The sequence below is a fragment of the Ctenopharyngodon idella genome, chromosome 5, assembly GCF_019924925.1.
Source record: "Ctenopharyngodon idella isolate HZGC_01 chromosome 5, HZGC01, whole genome shotgun sequence".
Classification (NCBI taxonomy): Eukaryota; Metazoa; Chordata; class Actinopteri; order Cypriniformes; family Xenocyprididae; genus Ctenopharyngodon; species Ctenopharyngodon idella.
This window is the reverse complement of record NC_067224.1, coordinates 22,939,680-22,956,008: the sequence shown is the minus strand read 5'-3', so window position 1 is coordinate 22,956,008 and position 16,329 is coordinate 22,939,680. Positions and strand designations below refer to the sequence as shown.

The window sequence follows — 16,329 nt, the reverse complement described above, 5'->3', positions numbered from 1 at the left end:
CTGTTCACTAAAACGATTCATTCATTAAGCGACCCTTTCTGCTTCAGTTATATATCGTAAGTCGTTGAATCTTTCACTCAACCGATTCGTTAAGAATACCGAATAGTTTATGGAACTAATAAATTATTTATAATCAAATCTACCAAGAGTAGGAATTGGGTCGTTAGGGTTGCCAACTTTAGCAAAGGAAAATAAGGGACAGTGTAAGGGACTCAAAATAGTTTATAGTTAATATTTCTTACTCAACAGTTAAAAAAAAACAACAACTGCATGCAGTACCGCAAGATAATGGTTATTATAACCACCCAGAGCCTTATTTATCTTATTTAACGGCTCTGTAACCACCTATATCGGATTGCTCATGACGTCATAAAAAGTGAAGCCACCGCACTGCCATATTGGTAATCAATTTTCAAAATGACTATTTTTCAATGATTCAAGGATTTTTATTGCCATTCCATACACGAGTACGTGAAGGAATGAAATTAACTAAATACTGAGGTCCCGGTCAAAACAACAAGATAAAAACATTAACCAATAAAAATATTTTACCAATATATGTTCCCCAAAATATATTAACCAATAAGGCGTGTAACATCTACCATGGGTGAATATTATTATTATTATACTATTATACCTATGGGGCATGTTGTCACATTTTACTTCCGGGGTAAATAAAGAAAAAAGTATGCACTGTATTAATGAAACAAAGCCATATATTTGTACCAGACATGTGTGAAATTAATGTGGAACAAAAGAAATTCTCTGAACCCTAAGCAGATTTACACAAACGGAGCAAGTCAAGCATTAGGTTGTGCCATGCTCTCCCCTACTATAGAAATAAAGTAATCAAATGTAAAATAACACTGGATAGTCTTCATTGTAAAAATTAAATACAGATGAATCAATTAAAGTTACAAAAGTTAATCAGTCAAAGAGCAGCAAGTGATTTTCTCTTTGTCTTATGTTGTTTGTTGCACGTTTATTAAGCTGCTTACACTTTAAGACCTGATGCACATCCAGTATACACATGCGTTTTCTTTCAGAACCGTTTGCGTTCACTTAGGACCATTGTGCTTGTGTGAATACTCGGCAAGACGGACATTGAGACATTATTTCTTTGTGTATTTGACCATTTAAGTGCATTTAGCCCTCGCAAACTGTATGAGAGGTGGCTTTATTTGTATGCTTTGGATGTGAGCGTGGGAATGAAAATTATGCGCAACCCCTGCAATCCTGCGCTGAAATTCAGACCAACCTATCTTATGATTTGCATTTTTACTATCCATTTGTGTGTGTTCTTTGATATTATTAGAGACATCATAGATTGGTGGTATAATGCTTTATACACATTTTAGCAATTTAAAAATATTTGGCACCAATAGATGGCACCCCGGTTGGGAATTGCTGGTTTAAGAAATAAGTGCCAAAGGTTTAGGTCTGCTTTACATGGCCCATTTAGAATGACTAGATCATTTAAGACAGGGACGGAGGATACTACAGAGAGGAGGTGGGATATGATGGGGTGGCTTTGGGGCACGATTCTCATTGCAAAGTTTAGATGTCCAAGGAAAAAGAAGAGGTCGCATTTGGAAATTTGTTGAGTGGAGGTAATATTTTGGATCACGTGTCACAGTTATGTTCAGTTAGTTTGTTTTCATGGACTTTCAGTTTGTTTTCATTCATGAAGTGTTCCCTTTGTTCTAGTTTCCCACCACTCATCAGTCACCATGGACACATCACTAATCATCACTGTTCATCACAATCACAATTATCTGTTTGTCTTTTAGTTAATCATCACTCTGTATTTAAGTTCCTGCCTGTGTTATGTTCATTGTTCCGTATTGTTCGTGTTTGACACACTGTCTCGCATATTGGCTCTCTTGTTAGTAGTTATTTAATAAACCGTGGATTATTATGGGGTGAGCAATGGTGTAAACAGAAGTAGAAGAAGGTGCTGGAAGGTGTGAGTTTGTTGGACTAAGTTTGTTGGTGGAAGTATGGCTTAACACTGCGGCCATGCGACCTGTGCTAGAGACAGGGAGGGAGAGGCTGGAAGCTTCGGTGGCAGGCGACACACGCACGTCGGGCATGGGGGAAAACACAAATGGAGCTCGAAGCAGATGCAGCCTCCTGATTGGAGGGAGTGCACCAGACTCTCTTGGATGGGCGACTGATGGCCTTTTTGGGCAGAGCATCGGGTGGAGTCTGGCCGGTTTGTGAACTAAGGTAAAGAGCATATAACTGGGCTTTGGTTTGTCTTTGAGCAAAATGAATTAACAGTCCATTTTGATATTTCAGGGATGGGAGATGATCTAAAAGCAATCGGATATGATGGTGTGTGAGGAGAATTCGAGGTGGCCTAGGTGCGTGGGTGCCTAGCCGGAGGTGGGGAGGAGGGAATTCCATGGCGGTGCCTTGGTGAATTCAATGGAGGATGACGAGAAGGAAGACCTCAACCCCCGTTGTTTTGTCCAGAATTAGAGTAGGAGTTGGATGATCCTGGGGTGGGTTCTACGACACCAGATGATTTTGCATTGCAGGAAAATTCTTTAGAGGTGAAGAGCTGTACTTCATCGAATTGGGACATTTCACGGAATAGGTCGGGGCCTAATTCCGGAAGAATTTGTCAATGGGATGACGCAGAGTAATGATGATTTGACAGGACAATGATGATTCTGCTCTTCTAGGCACAGAAAGAAGACCTAATGTTGAATCTATTTAAAGTAAACTTCTTAAGGCAGTCATATGCACAAAAGTTGTTGCTGTTTCTGAAAACCGGTTTGCTTTGATTTTTACATTTTATATAGAGATACAATACATTGTATCTCTGTGTGTTAAAGATATGATTTTTTAAAATACTAATTATTCATGCAGTTGAACACCAATAGGCTACTATGAAAGGGGGCCCTTGGGTTTGCTATAGCCCCAGGGCACTATGTGTTCTTAAAGCGGGCCTGGTTGTGACGTACCCCTTTCCATCTGTATGGATTCTATAAGCAACCAAAGCATTTACAAGATTCATCAAAGGAAGAAATTATAATTAATTAGTGTAAACTGTTTATGTTTAATGAATAAAATAACTATAATTCCATTTTTCATTTCTGAAAGCAGAATGTTCCAGTCAGAATACAGAACACAATAAAAACAAACATTTTAATTTATTAATGATTTTACATAAATTTAAATGCTGAAATAATACATTCATGAAGACACATATGACATAGACTCATTATTTTAATAAATATATTATTGTGAATTCTGATCTCTTCTGAGAGTCATATGTGGCTTCTTTATCAGAGAGAGAGGCCTAGCATCTCTTCACAGGTACATCAACTACTGTCATGAGTCAGCATATAAAATTACATCACAGTTCTGTCAAAATGTGCTACATCTTGCAGTGTGTTAAACTCCTCCATGCCATTGAGGGTCTGGTAGTGTCCAAAGTTCATAATACCTCTAATGTGTTTAGAAACCAAAGCCGAACAACAGTTAGAGATGCCCCTGACAGCTGTGCAGTCATACAATCTTGCTCTCTCTCACTCACTCTCTTATTTTAGGTATGTTTTTTATACAGAAAGTGCATACCTATACCTATTTAATGTACATATTACCATGTAATAGGCAGTACGTCGTACATTTCTCTCGCAGCTCAGTTTTCACAAAACTTATTTAATCTGAATGTCATTAGTGTTAGTGCGTATGTGTGTTTATTGAGTCTGTATGTCTTCTCTGTCCTCAGAAGCCAGTGATGTGACAGTAGGCCTCTAGGCTGGAGAACATGATGTAGAGAAACCACAAACCGAGGAACAACATTGAAGTCAGAACCTTTAGCGTTTTGGGCCCACCCAGCTCTCCGCCCACCGATGGCCGCCGTCGTAGCATCAGAACACCCATGTTAATGAAGGCGAAGATGGTGAAGAGTGTAACAGAGAATGCAAGTGAGCCAGGGTCTACATAAAACACCTGACCTTTGACCTCCCAGTAAATGGCTGAAATGGACCAAGCCACGCCAATCCCAAGGAAAACATTAACAGCGTTGCTACCGGTTACATTTCCAACTGAAGCATCTGCATATTGATCCTGTTGAGCAGCAACCTTGCTTGCAAATGTATCTAAAAAAAAGGAAGGAAGGGAGGTGAGATATGCCTGATTGATAAAATGATTTTGGCCACGTTCACACAGCAACAGAATACGGTTGTCAGTCCTGTATTTGAGTCCTTAATACAGTTACTTTCACACAAAGTGACTTGATTGGACTTGTCGTGTGAAAAGTAATAAAAATTTTCAGTTTTATGGATGTTGCCATCCTAGATATTACTTTAGCCACTGTCGCTATGGTTACTGGTAAGAAAATACAGGCTCGACTCCCTTTGCGCATTCATACAGACAGTATTCGAGACGTTACTGTAAGCTGCTGTGTGAATGGGACATTTTGAGACACACACTTGTGAGTAAAAGCAGTTGTCAATCCCCAAAACTGGCAGTGTGAACGTAGCCTTTGTTTCACATAATCACACACAATGTGCCATATATGTTTACCTGGTATGGAGGTTCCTAATGCGACAAACACTACAGCAGTGACAGTGTCACGGAGGCCCACTGTGCAGCCGAAATGAGATGCCAAATCTCCGATGACAGCAGTTAGCATCCCAATGACCACAATGGAAACAACGAAGCAGGCCCAGCCGTTACAGTACTCTGTAGGTGGAACGAACGCAAACAGAACCTTCCAGAACACTGTAACCACATGCATGAAATAATCACAGCACGAAGGCTGCTGAGGCTCCCCTCCTTCCTCATCACCTTCTCCTGAGAATAGGAATAAAACATTATCATCACCTGAAAGAATCTCTCATGAGTTTTTATACACACAAACACAGCATAATTTATTTCATATATATAAAAACACAGAGATGATTTGATTCTACCTGCACTGACTGTTATAGCCTCAATGAACTGTTCCCTCCAGGAGTGTGTGCCAATTACTTCGGCAAGATTGGTATCCTTCAAAAGGCGGTCTACTGTATTCTAAACACATATGCACACCATGGTGGAGCTCAGTGATTGAGAAATAAATCCATTACAGCAATCCAAAATAAATCCAAAACAGCAATCAATCAGACTTCATCAGTTGCTCTGTACAAGTCATTACACTTTTTGTAATATTGACAGTATTCCTGATTAATTTGCACAAAAGGACTGTTCTTGTGTAACGGAGGCTAGCTAGTAAAGAGCTGTGCAGGTAAACCTCACACCCCTGGCCTCAATAGGCAGGGCTGTCCTTAGGACCCCGCGCTTGAGGGGGCCCCCGCGGCGAACAGACAATGGGGGAAACCCAGTCCCCCCGGAACACGATCGTGACGGACCGAGGGGGGCCCCGCTTCCGCTACCTTGCACTAGGCCCCACTCCATGCTTGGGATGGCCCTGTCAATAGGCGCATTAGTGACTGATGCTAGAGGCTGTGGTCTTTAGCACCCTTATTAGCTGGCCTCCTTTACACTTGCTCAGCCAAATTTACATTTTGTTTCATTGAAAAATCAATTGATAAGTTGTGTATAAAGCTTTAGTTTTAATCTAGTTTCAAAGCTTTCAATTAGCAAACACACAGATTAAAACAGAAAGAGGTAATTTAATTGCATCACAATCTTCATGCATTTAGGTTTGATTAGTTCAGTCAGAGAGTGTTTAAAGGTTGAAGTTAAGGGCAATCCCAAAACACACTTCACACTGAGGCAAGTGGTCTACTACCGCATCTAAAACTCCATTAGGGGCCATTCCCTGTCGGACCTATATGAGGGAAGGAATCACAGTTTATACAGTTTCTGCCTGCATGTGACAGACTTAATTGGGCACAGAGTTTCATGTGTATGTTAATATATGCATGCATATGATGTGTGTATACCTTAAAGGCCATGCTTTCCTCTATAATGACCTCTAGCCTGCTGTGTTCTCCCAGAATGGGCTTCCCCTTCTCTGCTATACGTCTGGCCTCCTCCACTTCTGGACCAGGAGTGGCTGGGAAAAATGAGAGGGAAAGCAAATGATAAATACTGAATGCTCAGATGTGAGGTGTAACAATTCTTTATGTGTAGACAGACAAAATTACATGTACACTGCATAAAAAATGGGACAAAAGCACGCACGGAAAAGTATGCCCGTTTTTCTTATATATATATGAATAAAGAGTTTGTAAAAATCATCTTACCCTGATTCAACAGCAAATCTACTTGCAGCATGCGAAGAATGAATGAATGAATGAATGAATCAATCAATCAATCAATCAATCAATCAATCACTCTACACTACCATTCAAAAGTTTGGGGTTGATAGGTTTTTTTCATGTTTTTCTTAAAGTAGCTCACCAAGGCTGCATTTATTTGATCAAAAATAAAGTAAAAACAGTAATATTGTGAAACATTAGTTTTTCTTGAATTTTTTGTGATGAGAAAGCTGAATTTTCTGAAATCATTCTAATTTTATTTTTGCGGAAACCGTGATACATTTTTAACAGTGCCGGGTTAATCATTATATAATGAAGGAGGCTCCAAGTAGTTGATTAACTCACTAATGAACCTGGTGTTAATTCTCTCTTTAACATTCACTTTTATTTGTACACATCGGCTCATATTACGTATACACACACACACACACACACAAGCTGAAGTGTGTGTGTAGGCGAGTTGGATCTAGTTACTATGAGTGACGCATGTCTAGTTTGTCCCCCTGTTGTGCTGTTGTTATTGATCTGAAACTGGACACTGGTCATAGAAATGTGTGTGCCTGAGAGGTGAGTAGGAGGCTACTGGCATCTTAATAGCCTCAACAAATGAAAATATATGTAAGCATTCATAGAAATCTCCCACAATGAGAAAATATGAAAATACTACAATATCTGTGATGATTAACAAGAATAGGCACACACACAGACCTGAGATGCCTCTCTTGAGCCATTTGGGTTCTTCAAGTACAATGTAGAAATTTTCTCGCTTCTCATATTCCTGCATGTTAATGATGCGCACCTGTAGCGTCTTACTGTGGATACACACGCACACAAAAAGCAAAGGACAAATAATCATTTCCTCTTGGTTTTACCTCTGAAATATTAAAGGAGACCTCAGCATTTAAATCACATCAGAGTTGGGCCTGCATGAATACTTTAACACACAGTGCATAAATAATTAACCCACACACAGACGAACTGAGATGAGCTTTCGGTTGTGTACATGTTCTCCTCTCCACAAACCACGGCTGCATTGAGGGTTTAAGATTTATCTAATTTGTTTTAACAATAAAAGGTAGAACACATTTGTTCAGTGTGTTTATGCGGCATGATTTTGGTCTGTGCCATGTACTCTCCGAAGCTTCACTGTACAGTTGTACACTACCTGTGTAGACAGCACAGATTTCAACCTCATCAGATTTCACATACACACTAAATGAATGAAACACTAAATAAAATCCTGTCAAAACTAAATTCTAACTGTCAGAAAAAAATGCTATTTAATGTGAATTTGAACCACATTGCTCATCAAAATGCAACCTATCATAAATGCTCCATTTTATTTATAATATAATGGTGTTACTATAAATATCTCCACATGAACAACTGAAGAACCAAAACAGAATTTTTAATGAGAATACATAGATCTATGGATATATGGAATCACCTTGTGTCAACGTAAACCTTCTAGCCCAGGATGTCAGTTAAAAAATTATTTTTGAATAAAAAAAAAAATTCGCTGCTCAGAATCCAGTATTAGCATAACAAATTCAATCTGGAAGCACACACCGGACACTAGAGAACATCTCAGAAGAGATGCTGTACAGAAACACATCCTCTCAGAGTATGAAAGTACTAGGCAGGGATTATAGACCAAACAGCAGTAAAGGTAAGCACTGGGGAGAAAGAGACCTCTAGTGGCTCAACTGAGAAGTGAGGGCATAGTGACAAATAAAAGAGGTTGTATGTATGCTGATGGCGACGTACTACGAGGCTTAATATTAGTGCATTAGCTACAAAACTACAGCTCAGCTAGTATTTCAGAGTAAAGGATTTCAACTTTCAAGTCTTTAATAATGCTTACTTACGAAAAATAGTAATTAAATCATATAGTAATTGCATATGATATATAAATTGACATACACTACTGTTCAAAAGTAAGATTTTTTAAAGAAATTTATTATTTTATTCAGCAAGGATACATTAAATTAATAAAAAGTGACAGTAAATAAATAGTTAAATGCAGTCTTGGTGAGGACAGGTTTTCTTTAAAAAACAATTTAAAAAATCTTACGGACATCAAAAAGTGTAGTGTATGTTAATTTATAATACCTTATAATGCATTATAACTGCATTGCATATATTGGTAAAGTATATTAATGTGCTGTAATGGTCCACAAAAGCTCATAATTAGAGGTTTTTGAGTTCTACTGCCAGTCTGCTTATTGAGATACTTACCAAGACACTCCACCATCAATATAACACGTGCATTAAACCACACCACATTTTTTTCCATACATACAATTACCTCAATTTTTTACATAAATTCAAACTTTGTGTGAATATGGCAGGATTTTGTGTGCATGTGAGAAGTAAAAAGAACATGTAGGTAAAGTTAAAATAATTTAATTTGAATTAAATTTAAAACTTTAGTGTGGACATTTACCTAGTTTGCTCATTGGTAAACTCCAGCTCTCCTTGTGTGTGCTCATAGTCAACACCCTGTCGAGCAGAACCGTCCTCTGTGTGATACGGAATCGTTACGGTCCCGCGCATACCGGATGTCCGATTCACAGGCACCTCCACCACACCTGAACATTCACCCACGCAGAGCTCCCGCTGACCAAATGCGAAGACTCCTGCATGGTCATCGTCCAGAATGGTTACCGTGGTTACGAGGGGTTCAACCAGTCGGGCACCGTCAGTGTTGGTCCCACCCTCACCCTCTCGCAGGTTTGAGAGACGCACAAAGAAGTGTTCATCTTCTTCAAACACATCATCATCAATAATGCCCACCTATAAAATGCACACATACACACATGCATCTTAAGACAACTCTCATATTCAGCTGAAATATATGCACTATTGTTCAATAATTTAAGTTTAGTATGATTTTTTTTAATGTTTCGCAGTAATATTGTGGAATATTATTACAATTTTAAATATTTTAAAAAAAATTCTATATGAATATATTTTAAAATATAATTTATTCCATTGATGGCAAAGCTGAATTTTCTACATCATTACCCCAGTCTTCAGTGTCACATGATCCTTCAGAAATCATTCTAATATGCTGATTTGCTGCTCAGCAAACATTTCATATTATTGTCATCAGGGCTTGACATTATCTTTTTTGCTCACCAGCCACTGGAGCTAGTGGTTTTCCAAAGTTACTAGCCACTCAGCATTTTCACTGGCCACAATTTTGACATAATTTTAACAAAAGTGCCACATAGATATTTTTAATAATATCTTATAATTTGGCAACAGGTATATTAGGCTGCTGTCACTTTAAGACCTGACTCACGTAACCATTATACTGTTACACATGCATTTTCTTTGTCTAATGTTTACGTTCACTTAAATCATAATAACTGACTGTGTTTAGGTGAATAGCAGCGAAAAAGGACTCAATTTAGTACTGAGAGGCGGCTTTATCTGCACGCACTTTGGGTGTGAGCACAAAATCTGCGGGAATTATTAAAATATGAGCAATATGCGCAATCCCATGCTGAAATTCAAACCCTGTAACACTAACAATATTTATCCAGAGCAAATGAAACGAGTTAATGAGGCAGGTTTGTGTGTCAACTCGCTGTCAGAGAGATGAGAGTGCGAAAAAGTCCAGCTGGTATCATGCATCTATTTTGCGGAAAATGAGTATTAGAAGCTTTCAGATAATTCAGTATTGGTATTGGTGTCTTTTTAAAAGACTACAATTGGAAAATTTATATATTATATATAAAACTCAACCCACCAAAGTGGCTAGTAGGAGTGACTGCCTTACACGCCACTGCTGAAATCCACCCGCATTTGGCGGGTGTTAATGTCAAGCCCTGATTATCATTGTTTCAAAAAAAAAAAAAAAAAAAAAAAAAAAAACAGTTGTTCTGCTTAATATTTTTGTTGAAAATGTGATATATTTGTTTCAGGATTCTTTGATGAATAGAAAGTTCAAAAGAACAGCATTTATTTGAAATAGAAATATTTTGGACCATTATACATGTCCTTACTTTTATTTAACAAGGACACAAATTGATCAAAAATGACAGTATTCATTTCTTTTGTGTTTTCATTTGCCATTTGAATCATTCACATCATTCCACTGATTTTTTAATTGAATCACTTAGAAATAAAGGATTCTTTTTTCGTTCATGGATCAGACATCACTACTTTCTCACCTTTATTTCCTTGCGTGTCTCTCCAGGCTGAAATACGATTGTTCCCTCACAATACTCATAATCTGCCCCAGAACTAGCTGACCCATTCTCTGTCCTGTAATCGACGTAGAAGGTTCTGGTGCCGGTTCCCCCCTGTAAACAGACCCATAGACTCACGTTCCCGCAGTTCTCACTGCACTGATACTGCGCCTGCTCAAAAGCGATCTGAGAACAGGTGGCCAGGTCATTCTCAGTCGAATCTCCAGCGACTCTCTTTGCCTGTTCAGCTGCGGCATGTTTCTTCAGTACGTTTCCAGCCCCGATCATCATCCGTGTTGCCTGCACACGGTAAAATGCCCGGCTCTTATGCTGTTTCTGCATGGAGGCATAGTTTGCCATCTCAATCAGCTGATCCAGGTCTTTGTCTGGATGCTTCTCTCTCAGTTCCTTCAGCATACGGATCACCTACAACCATAGCCAGTCTCAGTAACATCTAAAAATTTTCATTTCTGAATTCTCAATCTTTTAACATCTTTATATGTAAGGTATGATATTCAGTCGATCATTATCATAAAAACCTCTGGTAGGGTGATCAGGTCTTGTATCACCCTGTTTATTTTAAGATGATGATCGACTGACTGTACATTATCCCACAATATAGCTACTTAGCAAGTAAATGAACGAACGGATATGAAATATTGATTTGAGTTTAAAATATGTGATATAATTGTACATTTCAATACTGTTTAAAGTTTGAGATCAGTAAGATTTTTTTTTTTTTAATTCCTTTTATGCTTACCAAGGCTGCATTTATTTATTCCAAAAGTACAGTAAAAACAGTAATATTGTGAAATATTACATTTTAAAATAACTTTTTTTTTAATTGACTATTTCTGTGATGCAAAGCTGTATTTTCAGCATCATTACTCCAGTCTGCAGTCACATGATCCTTCAGAAATCATTCTAATATGCTAATTTGGCGCTCAAGAAGTTGAAAACAGTGTGATGCTTAATATAATAAAAAAATTTTTGTGGAAACTGACTTTTTTCAGGATTCATTGATAAATATAAAGTAAAATAAAGAGCATTTATTTGAAATATGAATCTTTTGTAGCATTATAAATGTCTTTACTATATTGTTTGATCAATTTAATATGCCCTTGCTAAAAGTATTTGTTTCTTTCAGAAAAAAATCTTAATGACCACAAAGTTTTGAACAGTATGTGAGAAGGCAGAAACTGCAAAGTTCTATGAGAAATATAAAACTGTCACAATGTATGAGAATGGTTGCTAGGGACAATGCTGCGCATAATTAGAATCAAGTGATGTTTTTATGCAAAGCAAATGACAGCATTTTTACTACAGTTACAACAGTCGCCCTGTAGCACATGGAATCCATTGGAGAACAAGAAAATTCACCCCAATTTCACTCATAGAAGGAACATCTCAATAAAGATTTTTTTCTGTTTCTGTTTTGTTTTGCCCTCTCACCTCCTCTCTCTCCTGTTCGGGTTCTTTGGTTTTCTCAATATTAATGCTGGTGGTGTTGTTTTGATATTTTTCTCCCATGATGGCATCAATTCCTCTGGGTGCAAGCTCACCCTCCATCTCCACAATGATACCATGCCGTTTATCAGCACGGTAACGTTTGTGCAAGTACTTGTAAAAGAGCAGGCGCCGGTCAGCGATCCACGCCATTAAGACACACACAGGGAAGAAGAACAGAGTGACCAGAGCCTCCCAGACCTCACATACACACAAACATAAAAGAAGTTAATAAAATTTACATCCACAGATAAATATCAACATACACATTATGCAAATATATTCTGCTTACACACACACACACACACACACACACACACACACACACACACACACACACACACACACACCTGTACAATGCCAGGGCTTATGACTGCCAGGATGAGGTAGAGCCAGATGTAGGCGAAGATGCTCCAGGATGCAGTAATGAAGAAGACTCTGAGGTGTTTAATCTTCCTCACCTCTCCATCAGGTATCACCCACACACACACTCCGATTATCACGAACATGTTAAATGCAGCACTGCCCACTATAGTGCCAGGACCCAGTTCTCCGGACTCAAAACCATGTCCACACACCTGTTACACACATACAAAGCAAAGAAAAACAAAACTAAAGATTTTCCAAAGCAATTAGTAATGCACAATTTAATATATATATATTTTAAATTATGACATATGAATACATTTTAGGAATTAATAATTAATTTAGGGACTTTTGAAGACAATTTTTTTTTCAGTTGAATGTCACTGGCTATGTCACTTGGTTTCTTCAGGTTTTAGAAGAGACTGAATTCTCATAAAAATGAGTCATTTCTAGAGAATAATTTCTGAGTTCTCCAGAATCATTTCTAGAGAAGTAAAATGAGCCATGTCTGATAGCTGAAAAAATTTAACTAACCATCCCAGTGTGAAACTTCATTGAGTTAAATGATGCCTTTACATGGATGAATAGCGGCTGAAGTCATCACTTTAAAGATATGAGGTGAGTGTATGTGTCAGTCATTTAATAATTAATCTGAAAAAGAAAAAAAAAAGCTAGGCCTTCACCTCTCTTGTGATAAACTACTGAGCAATGTGAGTTGCTGGTTTGTTTTTAAGTTGTGTGCGCACCTCTATTACAGACAGCAGGATCTCAGGAGCTGATGAACCCAAAGCCATGAGTGTGAGGTTGGAGACAGTTTCATTCCAGATTTTTACTGTCATTACTGTCTTCTCTCCATTTGCACCTGTCACAGTCACCTCCTTCTCCTATAGGACACATTAAGTTTATAAAAACTTCATATAGGTGGGCTGTATGACCAAAATCTTATTTCACGCAAGTCATTTTTAAAACAATAAAAGTATATCACAACGTAGTAATTGACAATATGTTAAATCACATGGTTTTCCTCTTCTAGAAAGCAGTTCTGCTCACTAATGTCCATGACAATATATCTACCTTGGAATAAAGAATATCAAATTCTCTGCTGGATGACACACACCGTCATACCATACCAGTCATATTGTCATACTGGCCAGCATAAGAGACTTATTTCAAAAACATCTTATTTCAAAAATCTTTATCTATATCTATATATATTCTTATATAATTATCTCATATATATATATATATATATATATATATATATATATATATATAGAGAGAGAGAGAGAGAGAGAGAGAATAATGGACTTTTTTTTGTTTGTTTGTTTGTTTGTTTTAGTTTGTTTGGTGTTGCTGTCACACCTGTGAAGTGATGACCTCGATGGCAGCCATGAAACGGTCAGCAATGATAGACACACCCAGGAACATGTAGAGAAGACATGCGAAATAGATCACTGCTCTTATTGCCTGCATTGCCAGTGGGGGATCATATGGAAGCCACACAGGAAGTAGAATCCCTGGTTGACATTTGACTTTTTCAGAACAAGGTTTCTTGGGGGCATCTGTACTACTGCTGCTGTTCCCATGAGCACTGCCGCCCAAACACACCTGTGGAGAGAGAAGGAGAAGGAGGAAAAGGTGGAGGAGTAGAGGAGGAGCCATGACAGGATATGGCGAAAAGAAAGGCTTTCTCTTGAGGTTGGGAGATTGACAGGGAGAGAAAAAGAGAGTGGGTATTATTCATACAAAGCATGATCAATCAATCATGATACATATTTTTATTATATAATGCAACGGTCATAAGAATAGTTTTACAAATGATTTACACAGAAATTCTGCTCATGTTTTATTAATGAGGCACGTACATGCACGTGCAGAACAATGTGAGTGAGTGTGTGTGTGTAAGGCCATCTCAGTCCTAATCTAAACCACAGGTCTTATCAATGGTTCATTAATTATGCCTGGCCCACACTGGTCACAGGCAGTCCAACCTAATGGATCCATGAGACTAAAGACTGGGACACACCAAGCCGATGTCAGGCCGTCAGCAAAGGTCTGTCGGGATAGTTTTTGCGGTGTGTTCCTCACGTTGGGCTCACTTTGGCGGCAGTTTGCCCAATTCAACATGTTGAATTGGCGTCGGGGCCGTTGGTAAGAGTGGGAACTCTGATTGGATGTTCAGTTTAGCGAATGAGTCACTGCACGAGAATTAAAGTGAAAGTGATGACAGAGAGACAGTAAGTCAAGACAGCACAGACAGAAGCTGGTCTAATGTTATGTTATCCTACCTGAGCATTCCAAAATGCGAATATTTTTATTTCACATGCTTGAAATAAACAAAGTTATCAATATAACTGATATTAAAATATCAAAATGGTAAGCAAGCACTGCTTTGTTTAGGTTTCGTATACCTGCATATATCTCGTATATCCTTGTTTTGGTTTCTCCTTTTGAATGATGAATATAGACTATTGATACCTGCTGATATAGACAGTTAATTCCTTACACGCAGGTGCAGAACACACATGCTAGTTTGCAGTCGGCTGTAGTCTGTGCTGTGTGTTCAATCGCAGCTTTTTGGTCAAGACGCAGCCGACGTGAGCCGACAGCACCACTGGTTTTCGTTGCCACTAGTTCTTTGAAGTCGGCTTAGTGTGTCCCAGGCTTTATACTACAAGTGGACTGGCAGCAGTGGCACCATAAAAATGAAAGTCATAAATACACAGCATGAAAGTGCAAGAAAATGCCAATGGTTGTGAAGCAGCAAAAGAAAAGTGTCTTAGGTAAAGAATTACCGTAAGACAAGTAACTTAAAGGGTTAGTTCACCCAAATATGAAAATTCTGTTAAATTCTGTTATTAATTACTCACCCTCATGTTGTTCTACAAACATAAGACATTCATTCATCTTTGGAACACAAATTAAGATATTTTTGATAAAATCCATGAGCTATCTGGTCTCTGAAAGACAACGACCACTTTCAAGGTCCAGAAAGTTAGTAAAGATATCGTTAAAATTGTCCATGTGAGTACAGTGGTTCAACCTTAATTTTATGAAGCAACAAGAATACTTGTTGCACAAAAACTAAACCAAAATAACGACTTAATTCAACAATTTCTTCTCTCCTATGCCAGTCTCCAGTGCAGCTGATGTAGTGAATGCAGTGCAGCGCTTCAGTGTTTACGTCCGACGCTGGCTCATTACTGGCCGGCTCCTGCGTCAGCATCACACACGTGTCGTGGTGCTCACGTGTACAACGTCGGCCAATACTGAGCTGGCATTCTGACGTAGAACACAGAATAATAGTTAATCAGTAGTTCGGAGCGTGTATCAAACTGACAAAGTCACGTGAACTATTGAAATTTCGAAACACTTATGACATAACGAAGCCTTGTTTACTGAAATCACATGACTTTGGCAGTTTGATACAATAACCACTGATTCGAAACAAAAGATTTGTAAAGCTTCGAAGCTTCATGAAGCAGTGTTTTGAAATCGCCCATCACTAGATATTGTTGAATAAAGTAATTATTTTGTTTTTTTTGGTACACAAAAGTATTCTCATCGCTTCATAACATTAAGGTTGAACCACTGTAGTCACAAAGTGTTAATTAACTTGCTGCCAATGCAGGCCTCTCTGAGCCATCAGATTATATCAAAAATATCTTAATTTGTGTTCCAAAGATGAACGAAGGTCTTACGGCTGTGGATCAACATGAGGGTGAGTAATTAATGACAGAATTTTCATTTTTGGGTGAACTAACCATTTAATAATAAGAAATGTTTCTTGAGCTGCAAATCAGCATATTAGAATTATTTCTAAAGGATCACGTGACAGTGAAGACTGGAGTAATGATGCTGAAAATTCAGCTTTGCCATCACAGGAATAAATTACATTAAAAAAATGTCAAATACATGTAGCCTTGGGGAGCATAAGAAAATTAATTAAAAATATTACCAACCCTAAATTTTTTAATGGTGCATAATACAATTATATATAAACTTTATTAATATTTCACAATATTATTATTTTT

At 38.1% G+C, this 16,329-nt stretch overlaps 1 protein-coding gene and 1 long non-coding RNA gene across 8 annotated transcripts in view; one reads left to right on the top strand and one right to left on the bottom strand.

Moving 5' to 3' along the window:
• The first annotated feature begins 47 nt into the window (after positions 1-47).
• On the top strand, positions 48-3,889 carry LOC127512348 (uncharacterized). The gene is made up of 3 exons (XR_007930195.1): positions 48-2,229; positions 2,302-2,507; positions 3,743-3,889. It is a non-coding gene; the product is annotated as an uncharacterized LOC127512348 (long non-coding RNA).
• Positions 3,145-16,329, bottom strand: part of slc8a2a (solute carrier family 8 member 2a) — a 25,803-nt gene continuing 12,618 nt past the window's right edge. For 2 of the 7 annotated variants that reach the window (XM_051893148.1, XM_051893149.1), the window contains 13 exons: positions 13,658-13,987; positions 13,042-13,179; positions 12,280-12,507; positions 11,876-12,130; positions 10,406-10,849; positions 8,671-9,020; positions 6,933-7,036; positions 6,210-6,227; positions 5,907-6,019; positions 5,726-5,791; positions 4,932-5,031; positions 4,543-4,812; positions 3,145-4,115 (listed from right to left, as the gene is read on the bottom strand). In XM_051893148.1, coding sequence (XP_051749108.1) covers positions 3,739-4,115; positions 4,543-4,812; positions 4,932-5,031; positions 5,726-5,791; positions 5,907-6,019; positions 6,210-6,227; positions 6,933-7,036; positions 8,671-9,020; positions 10,406-10,849; positions 11,876-12,130; positions 12,280-12,507; positions 13,042-13,179; positions 13,658-13,957 — 2,763 coding nt within the window. In that variant the 5' untranslated portion in view covers positions 13,958-13,987 and the 3' untranslated portion in view covers positions 3,145-3,738. The remainder of the gene's footprint in view (positions 4,116-4,542; positions 4,813-4,931; positions 5,032-5,725; positions 5,792-5,906; positions 6,020-6,209; positions 6,228-6,932; positions 7,037-8,670; positions 9,021-10,405; positions 10,850-11,875; positions 12,131-12,279; positions 12,508-13,041; positions 13,180-13,657; positions 13,988-16,329) is intronic. The other 5 variants (XM_051893151.1, XM_051893154.1, XM_051893152.1 and 2 more) reach the window with 5 other exon arrangements.